This window comes from Balaenoptera physalus, assembly GCF_965194825.1.
Source record: "Balaenoptera physalus genome assembly, contig: HAP1_SCAFFOLD_1458, whole genome shotgun sequence".
Taxonomy (NCBI): Eukaryota; Metazoa; Chordata; class Mammalia; order Artiodactyla; family Balaenopteridae; genus Balaenoptera; species Balaenoptera physalus.
Genome location: NW_028125338.1, coordinates 76,483 through 88,334, shown reverse-complemented (window position 1 = coordinate 88,334; position 11,852 = coordinate 76,483). Strand labels below are relative to the sequence as shown.

General features: G+C 45.6%; 1 protein-coding gene across 1 annotated transcript in view; it reads left to right on the top strand.

Annotated features, from left to right (window-relative positions):
• Positions 1–394: 394 nt before the first annotated feature.
• The window catches only part of LOC309653916 (uncharacterized protein), a gene marked incomplete at both ends in the record, with an annotated part of 32,304 nt that continues 20,846 nt past the window's right edge, over positions 395–11,852 (top strand). Inside the window, 3 exons of the mRNA XM_082478663.1 lie at positions 395–482; positions 3,370–4,061; positions 5,400–7,295. Coding sequence (XP_082334789.1) covers positions 395–482; positions 3,370–4,061; positions 5,400–7,295 — 2,676 coding nt within the window. The remainder of the gene's footprint in view (positions 483–3,369; positions 4,062–5,399; positions 7,296–11,852) is intronic.

The following is an 11,852-nucleotide window of genomic DNA, read 5'->3' as shown; positions in this document are numbered from 1 at the left end:
AGATCTATATAGCTCTAAGTATATGATACATAAAATAGAATACTCTGTAGAATATAAGTAACTGTTAGTTAATTATATTAATGAACGTCTGTAAGAAATGTTGCAATGATTTCCCTAATGGAAGAGCCTGGGGGAGGTAAATCTGTCTTCTAGGATTTCCTCCCCAGAGCTCAGAAATTGAGGGGTTGTTTTAGCTCTCCTACGCTCTCTTCACCCAAGCCCGCCCTCCTGTTGGGGATCGGACCTCCCTATTGGCTAGCTCATACCTTTCAACTGCCTGCTTTGTGACATCACTCTCCTACCAAACCTACTACCACTTGGTAGAGGTCTTGGGGTTTCCGTGGAGCCATTTGGACCAGTAACCAGTGACCTTTGTACTGGACACGTGCGCCGTTCAGCTGCAGCCACTCAGACATCCTCTAGTGTTGTCTCCTCATCCCTTGTACCTGCAGTTGATGTCTCCTCTTCTCTGACCATGTCAGGTAAGAAAAGAAACTTTGGAAAGTTTTGCGTTCGATTTCTTGTGCCCCTAAATTGAGGAGGAGATTCAAAATAGCGTGGAATAATGAGGGAAAGTATTGAACTACAAGTCTGGAGACCTAATTTCAGTTTTGACTTTGACGTTTACTGTCTGTGTGACTTTGGACAAATCACTGACTGCCTCACAAAGCCTGCTGCTTTCCTTATCTGTTACGTTAGGATACCACATTGGGTTGATCACTCTGATCCCCTTCTTTTCCAATATTGAGCCTTAAAGGATACCCATGTAGAAAATGAAATCAGAGACTTCTCAAAAGAGTGTTTCAACAGAAACATAGAAAAGCCAGGTGACACAGAAAACTAGCGATATATACCAAGATGTTTCATCTCCAATGGTCTCCCTCCACTAGTATTTCGACTAGTTGAAAAGAGAGAATAGGGAGAGAGGATGGAGAGTACTGGGCTATATAGGGAGGCACAGAGTCAAACGTAAGCAAGTTTAGGATTGTTTTCATTAGCACAGGCCAACAGGAACCAAGAGATGGGAAAAAAATATAAGAATGAAGAGGGAAAGCATAGAGGAGCTCTCAAGAAAGAGGCAGTTTGCCATGGAATGTTGACGGGAGCCAAAGATTTTAAATTAAAGCAGAAACAGCACAGAGGGAAATCTGCTCAGAGCAGGGCAAAACAAAGCTGATGGTAGCAAATCCTTACATTAACAGACTAAGAAGGAAAGTAAGGCCAGAACAGGGGATCACCAGGAAAGGCAGCCTATCAGAAAAGTCATACTCCGTTTTCTTTCTTTTATTGCCTCTCTGAATACAGCTGGCACTTGACAGTTTGGAATAGAAACATTTTAGAAGTACGTTTTAGAAATGATGCTTCCTAGAAACCAGAAACCAAAGTGGTTATCTAGGGGGCTGCTTTTCAGTGTTCTATTCTTTCTAATTTTTAAACTAGGTAGACATTTGACCAATTAAACATTTTAAATGATATCTTCTACATTGAATCAGAAGGACTATTTCCTTTGTGTGATATGTAGCTTCTAAGGCAAGGTTGCTTTTCAATTTTTACAGTTATTTCCTTCCTAACACAGAGAGCACATTGATCAACAGCCATCGTTCGCTTGTAGATCTTAGCTACCGGAGAAGAAAAAGAAAAAGTCAAGCCCCACATCTCTAATTCCCCATTTAGGGAATTCCCTGGCGGTCCAGCGCTTAGGACTCGGTGCTTTCACGGCCAGGGCCACGCGGCGCGGCAAAAGAAAAAAAGAAAACACAAACATCCACATTTATCTAAAACAATGTTGTGGAGTCCTTTGGATTTTCTTACATTTGAAAATCTTTTTTAATTGGATTCTAGGGATGATGGTTTTTTGAGGTCTTGGGATGTCATCTTCTTGGATGTGGAAGATGATTCTAAGTTCTAGGATAAATACAAAAACCTTCTTGATACTTTTTAAGCTTCCTTTCTGCTTATTATATGAGTTATATTCATGGACAGATATATTTCTCCTAGGCTTAATACCTGTTACTTGCTGGGTAAAAATATGAATGAGCACAATAATGAAACTCTTTTACACTTACTATTTTGCTGTCTGCTTTGTACCGGTTTTCATTGAAATACTTGTCTATATATGTTGTGGCTACCTATACATTCACATTTGTTGCATTCTGTTGCTTGTTGTGCATTTTTTACTGATTTATCGTCTCTGTCTGTATGCATTGGCTAGGAATTCATTCACCTCTATCACCTCCATCGTGTTTTTTGGTTAATAGTATTCACTAAAATAGAGTGGGCAAAATTCACTTTCATAATATTGCATGTATGGTACAGAATGTCATTTGTTAGTAAATTCATTAGGCTTTGATACTTGCCCACATACCCCAGTTTTCATTAATATCTATGGATTTCTTTTTCGTTACGTAACATGTTTTTCATGATTTTTCTTTGTCTTTCTAGAACTTATTGTATCTTCCTCCATATAAATCATACGCAATAGATCAGCTTATTCATCTATTAATTATTACTGCTATTATTATTGGTGGTGGTGTTATAACCACTTTATAGATGAGTAATCTGAAGTAATCAGATAACTTTTCTCTTTCCAAAAGCACTTAAGAAATCCACTTTCGGGTAATCATTTTGAGGTAGGATGAGAAACCAGGCTTGAAGAGGGCAAACATGACTCTTTCAGTTCACCAGTTGGACTGAGCTATACGTCAACTCTAGGTAATAGCGTGGGAACTGCACAAGCAAAGGGAGACACTGAAGATGACAATGGTAATGGCCGTACTGTTTTCTAATGGACAAAAAAAATGCTTATATTATAAGTTCTATTTCTCCTGCTTTCTGGCACTATCATGCTCAGAGTGGAGTCCTGGCAAGGAAGTCAGGATACTTAGGTTCTGAAACCTGGTAATGACACTAACATAATGAGAGAACCTGAACAAGTCAACCCGACCTCTCTGAGCCTCAGTTTCCTTACTCGTGAAATGAGACTGAAAAAAGAGAAAGTTCTCTAAGGGCCTCCTAGTTCTAAAATGCTTCCAGTCTAGGAAATAGCATAGAAGTCAATACGAGTGCAGGCTGAAGGGAAAGACAGGGCAGGGAGAAGGTTGCTTCCAGCCTAGAGAACAATGTCTGAACCATACCACTTGGCTCTTCTGCCCATCTGTGCCCAAGATGGGAGCACAGGCAGTTAATACAGAAGAGTGGAAAACTGCTCAGTCCTTACAGCCATCATTAACTGTCTGATTTTGGGTTTCTCAGGAAGGGTCGATAGTAGAGGTGTCCTGAGAGCAAGAACCTTAAGATAATGCTGTTCCTCAAACGTAGTGAGAATTTCTCAACCTCCCTGAGTTTTTCATGACCCTCTTGTTCTTACAGAAAATTTCCAAAATCCATCTCTACTTGGAACTCTAAATTCTCTGCAGCATTCTCTTCCTGTGGTGAGCAATGCAACTTCCCTAACACGAAGTGTCTGCAACTTCTCCAGAGTCTCTGCCCCTGCCGTCAGTTCGGCATCGGCTACCGGTACCTCTTTCCAGACACTCATGGGTAGTGCCTACCTTTACCAACATTCCAGCACGACTATGTTATCTGGAGTTACTGACCACAGCCAGATCTCCACTTCAGCTCCTTCCTATCCAGGTGTTCTTGAGTGGGACATCACAGGAAGCACTGAAAAGAATTCCTCTTCACTCGGAGACTTTACTCTGGCACTCACTGACCGGCACCCAGCTGCTTCCTCCATGTTTATGGCAGCCCAGGATGATAAAACTTCAGACGCCAATAACATGGTCCCTCTATATCCATCACTTTCTGCCAGGCTTGCTCAGGGAGCACCATCTCAGATTCCAAATCAGGGGCATAGCCGCCTGTCACTTCCCTACCAGGAAGGAAGCCAGGTATATTACTATAACCAAGGCACACTGGGGTCTTCACTGTATGGAGAACTTGGCTCCTGCCCGCAATCCTATGGCTCCGTGTCATACACAGGAAGTAGGGCCTCTGCGCAACCAGAAATGGGAATGGGACTGAAGGAGATTCAGCCCACAAATATCCGACCACCAGCTTCCACCTCTGCAATCTGCCACCCTGTGTCTGCTCAACGCATCACAGAAACAAGTTTTCAAGGTGAGTATACAAACGGCAGAGAAAGTTGAAGAATGAGGTCGGCATTCACAAATGGGGTCAAATCGACAGCTGGGAAGGGGTGTAGAGACAGGTAGAATTTAGATCCTGAGCCTTTAGTAACCACTACCTTCGCTCAGTGCCCTCTGTTTTTAGACTCTATATAAGAACACCTAGGGCTTCCCTGGTGGCGCCGTGGTTAAGAATCCGCCTGCCAATGCAATGCGGCGGACACTGGTTCGAGCCCTGGTCTGGGAAGATCCCACATGCCGTGGAGCAACTAAGCCCATGTGCCACAACGACTGAGCCTGCATTCTAGAGCCCGTGAGCCGCAACTACCGAAGCCCACGCGCCTAGAGCGCATGCTCCGCAACAAGAGAAGCCCGCACACCGCAACCAAGAGTAGACCCCGCTAGCCGCAACTAGAGAAAGCCCGTGCACAGCAATGAAGACCCTGTGCAGCCAAAAAAATAAATACGTAGAATAAATAAGTTCAAACAATCAATCAATAAATAAACGTAAATTAAAAAAAACAAAAAAACAAAAAGAACACCTAATGCAGGTGGGAAGGTGGCAGGGACACTGTAAAGGTCATCTATGCTACATGTACAAGAACCCCGAGAGCACACCAATAGGTACCACATTTTTCACTGCTGTAGCCGAGCATTCCCCCTGTACTACCACACTGTAGCACTCCCTTCCCTCGTCTACTGCTACAGTCTCTTTGGAAGGTGTCTCAGAACTCTTGTTATGAGAGTGCCAGTTGAAGTGTCCTCACTTCCGTCATTTATACCAGGATTTAAGACCTTGTGGTCCGAGATCCTGTCCAGAGAGCAAGCAGGCTAAGACTCTGTCTTTGTTTCTGTATTTCATCAGAAAGGGCTCTACCCCCTCTCCTAGTTCATGGTGTGAAGTGTTCTTAGCCTCTCGGGAAAGTGGGGAGAATTGAAAGGACTCTATATGAGAATGCTAGGCTTTGTAAAACATTTCAGTTGTTTAAAAAGAAGACTCATTTTGTATTGGACTTACAACAGTCCTATGAGATACAAAGAGAGCCAAGGATCAGTGACATGAAATGATCACCAGTTAAGCATTACAACAGTCACCGCTTACCTCGTAGCATAGGGCACTGTCCATGATCCTTAAGAAGAGTTAGTAGAAATGCCTTGCCCATCTTGCCCCTGAACCCCTTGAAAGGTACACGACTGCTGTGTTGGTGTTTAGGGGGAGCATCTCATTTACCAGGGACTGACTTCTCCCTTGATCCCTTTGTAGTGATGGAGCCTTCCCTGGTGATGAAAAATTCCCTGGGATTGCAACCTCCAAGCCAGACGTTTTGTGTGACACAAACTCAAGAACTCCCCAAGTCCTGCAGTAGCAGAAACAGTCACATACTTGAGAGTAACCCACCATCTGAACTTGGGGACATTTCAGTGACAGCTCCAGTCCAGAGTGCCAGGCGTCTCCTGGCCCTGCCTCCAGCTCCAAGCCAGGGACAAACAGAGAGTAAGAACGTGGAGGATATCAAAACCAAGCTGTCAAAGCCTCTGGAGGCCTACCAGATCCCAATAGAAAACCAAGATCCTCCACTACTCCCTTTAGGAATCCCTGATATTCCCCAGCCGCTGGCCTGCACCGATCCCCTCAGCCAAGAGGAGCAGCCTGGTTCTGAAAATGCTGATCTGGGAGAGAACAGCCTGAGTCGTCAGGACCTAGGGACACTTGAAAATGGGACTGAACCTAGCAGTGGTCTTGCAGACATTACTACACTGGCGGAGGATATTCACCTTCCCCAGCTCTTTAATTCTTGGAAAGATCTTGATCGATCCCAAGGTCCCAACGTGATCAAAGCTGAAGACACCAGAGCCATTAAGGTGAATCAGGTGCAGGAAAAGCCAAGTGTCGTAAAGGTTCCCTCTGATCAACCCAGGAAGAACAAACAGAAAGCCTCTGAGCCTATCGGTGGTGCTCCCAAGGCCAAAATCCAGCCAAAGGATCCAGAGTGCCTGTTAGGGGGAGAAGCGGTTATATGCACTGCTGCAGTCAGTGACAGGGCTCCTGCGAACACGGCCAAGCACTCTCAAGGCAAACCTCAGAAAGCTGCATCCGGAAAGATCAGCAAAACTGAGAGCCATGGGCAGGAAAAGACCAAAAGGACCAGAGGAAGAAACAAGGCTGAAGAGAACAAGCAGTCAGGGAACAAAGTCAAGGCAGAAGACAAGCCAGCAATCCCCAACACGAAGCGAAAGGAACACCAAACTGAGCTTCGCCAAGAGAGCTTTCAAAAGCCTCGAACCTCCCTTGGCGTGCGCATGCTGGAGTCTGTGAAGGTTCTTCATGCGCTGGGGAAGAAGAATGAGACGAAAACTGGGCTCTCTTCCTGTCGGCTCTTGGGAAATTCAAGCAACCCCAAAGACCCCCAGCCACCCCCAGCGATCCAGCCACGGCGGCATACCCCACGTGAGGGTAAGAGGCCTGAGAAAACGCAAGTCCAAGCCCAGAAACCAGACAGCAGTGCTGAAACAGAGTGTCCATCTCCATCCCAGTGTGAGCGGCCTCCTCCTGGGAAGGTCAAGTTGATACCTCTGCCTTTTTCTGCCTGGGACAAGCCTCAAGCTCGACCCGCTCCTCGGAGGCCACAGTCTCTGGCCTCACATCGGCCTGCTGTGGCTTACCGTGCCCAGCCTGGTTCTACTGACTCAGCTCAACCTGCTGCAGTCAATTCATCCCAGCCAGCTCCTGCCTCTTTGCCAGGTCCCGCCAAACCAGCTCAGCCAACTGTGGCCAACCCAACCCAACCGGCTTGGACCAACCATACCCAGCCTCGTGTCCCTCAGCCTGCTGCTCCTAGGCCTGCACCCTACAAAACTTCATCTGGCGCTTCTCTCCAGCGCGAGCCTGTTCCCCCTGCTGTGACTAAGCGCCAGTCCCCACCCAAGCTCCAAACCCAACTTCTACTCCAAGACTTCAGCAAGCAACGAGTTCCATGGAGGGAACCCAACGTGCCTGAGCCAGTCATGTCAAAGCCCATCGAACAAGAGCAGAGGCCAGAGCGAGAGGCCATGAAGAGGCGGGCTCAACAACAACGGGAGAATGCTGCCAGATACACCTCTTCGGGGAAGCTGCAATTTTTCACCCAGAGGGACAAAGAAATGGAAATTGCTGACTACTACGGATACGTCAGGTGACAGCTGCTAGGATTCTTGCTGCCACCTTGGCTACCAGCGGTTCTTCCATACATAGGTAAGATAGGTATAGAACCGAATAAGTAAATGGAATAGAATTAATAGATGAGTAATAAACCTTTCGAATTTTGAGATGCTGCTAACTGGGGCGTGAGAAAGGAAGGCCTGAAAGTTGGATGGGAGAATGAAGGAAAGGGGTAAAAACTGAGGAAAGAGGAAGGAACTTGGCCCAGGGCTAGGAAGGCCAAAAGAGACGTATGGATTTAGGAAAGGAAGCAGGAGTGAGGATGAAATGGCAGAAGTAAAAAGCAGGGTCAGGGGTCTGGGTTGAAAGAACACAATTGGAGTAGAGTTGAAGGTGACAGGAGATGAGTCTAGGTTTACTAGGAGAAATAGAAACAAAGTCTCTCGGGGAGGTTGGCCTTAAGTCTCACAACCACCAGATAGGTATTTCAGAAAACAAGAGGTTCACGACACATCTCTGAAAGGTTTGAGTTGCCTTATTCAGGTGTGATTATAGTGGGGGAATAGGCAAATCTACCAGAGAAGTAGCTAGGGCTCAGAGTCCTCCTAGGGGCAGCTGACGACAGGGCCAGAGCCAAGGGAACTGCTGCATCAGGAGGCCCACGAACAAATCAGGGGCATAGCCGCCTGTCACTTCCCTACCAGGAAGGAAGCCAGGTATATTACTATAACCAAGGCACACTGGGGTCTTCACTGTATGGAGAACTTGGCTCCTGCCCGCAATCCTATGGCTCCGCGTCATACACAGGAAGTAGGGCCTCTGCGCAACCAGAAATGGGAATGGGACTGAAGGAGATTCAGCCCGCAAATATCCGACCACCAGCTTCCACCTCTGCAATCTGCCACCCTGTGTCTGCTCAACGCATCACAGAAACAAGTTTTCAAGGTGAGTATACAAACGGCAGAGCAAGTTGAAGAATGAGGTCGGCATTCACAAACGGGGTCAAATCGACAGCTGGGAAGGGGTGTAGAGACAGGTAGAATTTAGATCCTGAGCCTTTAATAATCACTACCTTCTCTCAGTGCTCTCTGTTTTTAGACTCTATGTAAGAACAGCTAGGGCTTCCCTGGTGGCGCCTGCCAATGCAGGGGACACGGCTTCGAGCCCCGGTCTGCGAAGATCCCACATGCCGTGCTGCAACTAAGCGCATGTGCCACAACGACTGAGCCTGCATTCCAGAGCCCGTGAGCCGCAACTACCGAAGCCCACGCGCCTACAGCCCATGCTCCGCAACAAGAGAGGCCACCGCGATGAGAAGCCCGCACACCGCAACCAAGAGTAGACCCCGCTAGCCGCAACTAGAGAAAGCCCGTGCACAGCAATGAGGACCCAGTGCAGCCAAAAAAATAAATACGTAGAATAAATAAGTTCAATCAATCAATCAATCAATAAACGTAAATTAAAAACAAACAAACAAACAAAAAAACAGAACACCTGATGCAGGTGGGAAGGTGGGAGGGACACTGTAAAGGTCATCTATGCTACATGTACAAGAACCCCGAGAGCACACCAATAGGTACCACATTTTTCACTGCTGTAGCCGAGCATTCCCCCTGTACTACCACACTGTAGCACTCCCTTCCCTCGTCTACCGCTACAGTCTCTTTGGAAGGTGTTTCAGAACTCTTGTTATGAGAGTGCCAGTTGAACTGTCCTCACTTCCGTCATTTATACCAGGATTTAAGACCTTGTGGTCCGAGATCCTGTCCAGAGAGCAAGCAGGCTAAGACTCTGTCTTTGTTTCTATATTTCATCAGAAAGGGCTCTACCCCCTCTCCTAGTTCATGGTGTGAAGTGTTCTTAGCCTCTCGGGAAAGTGGGGAGAATTCAAAGGACTCTCTATGAGAATGCTAGGCTTTGTAAAACATTTCAGTTTTTTAAAAAGAAGACTCATTTTGTATTGGACTTACAACAGTCCTATGAGATACAAAGAGAGCCAAGGATCAGTGACGTGAAATGATCACCAGTAAGAATTACAACAGTCACCGCTTACCTCGTAGCATAGGGCACACTGTCCATGATCCTTAAGAAGAGTTAGTAGAAATGCCTTGCCCATCTTGCCCCTGAACCCCTTGAAAGGTACACGACTGCTGTGTTGGTGTTTAGGGGGAGCATCTCACTTACCCGGGACTGACTTCAACCTTGATTCCTCTGTAGTGATGGAGACTTCCCCGCTGATGAAAAATTCCCTGGGATTGCAACCTCCAAGCCAGACCGCTTTCCTATGGAATGACAGAGAACTTCAGAGAACTTGTCAAGATGAAACACCAGTCAGTCTGCGGGAGAAAGGGAAGAAGAGAACGATGGAAATCGTTTCTGGGAAACTATTTTTACATTATGTTTTGTTTGTTCCTGGTAAATAAACTGAAATCTTCTTAACATTCAAACAAAATCTAAACCACTAAATTCAACAACACAGGAGTATAACTTTTGAAAAAAATTTCTTTGGCTGCGCAGCATGTGGGATCTTAGCTCCCCAACCAGGGATTGAACCCACGCCTGCTGCATTGGAAGCGCAGAGTCTTCACCACTGGACCACCAGGGAAGTCCCAGGAATAGAACTTTTAAAGGAGAAGGTATAAACCCCTGGGTTATATGAACTGGAGATTTTTAGTAAGAAGTCAATAGATCTTTTGTTAGGCACATTTTATGTTAGGCTGTCTCCCTGCACAGGACGCAGGCGCCTTGAAAATGGAAATCACATCCCTCTATAGTACGTCCCTCTTCTTTCTGCTTTGCAGTTTGCTGCTCCACTTGTTCAACCCCACCTAGTAATAACCTATACTTCCCTTGTTCCTGTTTTCCCATCTGGAAAACAGACAAAAGGCAACCAAACAACGCAAAGGTCTCAACAAATAAGGGATACCCAAAACCAGAGATGGCCAGAACTTCTGTATCCCTCATGAAACCTAGCCCGGTGTTCAATACTTAGGTATCATTAATACATGCGTGTTGACTGAAACAGTTGAAACGCAATTCTTCCACTTCCCAGTTTAGTTTTAGTCCTCATACAAAACCTGATCATCAAATTCCTTAATGCTAGGAATCACAGTGAAAAATAATTTCTCAACTGACTTCTGTCAGATGAGTGAGAACTAAGGTTAATTCAGTGTATCTGAAGCATAGAAAGTGAGGGCAAACGTGGCACAAGATGGGGCTAGAGAAGCAGAGAGGATTCTAGAGCACGCAGAGTCTTAAAGGCCACCAGTGTGTTTTCTATTCTCAAAACAATGTTTGTGAGCGATGTTTATGAGCAATGTTCCAACTTGCTTTGAAGCTTTCTTGTGTGAAGAATGGATTGGAGGGAAACAAGATATATGGACACTAGTTAGGACCTAATCGCAACAGACAGGCAAGTTCAGTATTAGGATGTTGAGGGAGAGCTGACAGATTCCAAAGAAATTCAGGAGATAAACTGAAGCGGGCTTCATGGGGTATGAGATGGAGGAAAGGAAGGTCTTAGGGAATTAAAGGGTTTACTGCACACATGAGCAGAGTCTCAAAATTAATCATTTGAACGTACAGAGGGGGATCGATCTCCCAAATGACACCGGTTAGGAAGCAACGGTACGCCCTGTAGAATTCCTAGAGACAGCACAAATCAACTGTTTCGATGGAAAATTCGGCGGGACCCTTGATTTCCATGGGAATATAGAGAAAAGAGACACTGATCTGGCTTGCAGGTATTTAGGAAGTTGTTAGCCTGACATCACATACTAGTCTCATGTAAGTAGGCCGTCTGAAGTATGAAGCTTAGGGGAAAAACCTTGAAGAAAACTTAAAAGCTTAAGCCACACCTCTATACTACACCACCTTTCACAGTTTCTTCTCAGATAAGCAGCATCCCCATCAGTGAAGAAACTCACATCCCATAATAGGAACAACAGGCCTAAAAATTAAATGTGTGTCTTTGGAGGTCCCATCTATGCGATATCTTCCTGGTACCAGAAAAGTCCCCAGGAAGATCGATCTTTGCACCCCTGAAAGCTTACCACCAAGGAAAATGACTAGGTCCATAGATTTCCTCCCTCAAACCAGCCTACCTCACACATAAATCACTAGCAACTCAGCCCTTAACTCACATTATCACAGTCACAAGAGTGGTTAGGGAGAAAAGCACTAACCAGGGGAACTAACACAGAGGCAATCCAGGCCAAGCTGGGCTGGTGGCAGATATCTGCTCCTTACGCTCGGGTGCATAATGCGACTCACCACAATGCCTTTTTCACAGACCCTTTTTAAAGTTTCTCCACAAAATCCAACAGCTCAAGTTAGCTCATGACGCTTCAAGGTAAACAATCGTCAAGAGAAAAACATGCAATATGTCTTACAATGTTGGATTCCTTACAAATAGGACAAGGAAATAACCATGTAGACAAAACCAGAGCATTTGAAAACATCTGCGTTCTACAAACATACCAGTGAATGCTATAAATAAGGTAATATGACATAAAACAAAATGAAAACTAGATGTGAGACTGTTCTCTTCAGTGTACAGACTTCATGGCAGTTGCTGCACGATCTAG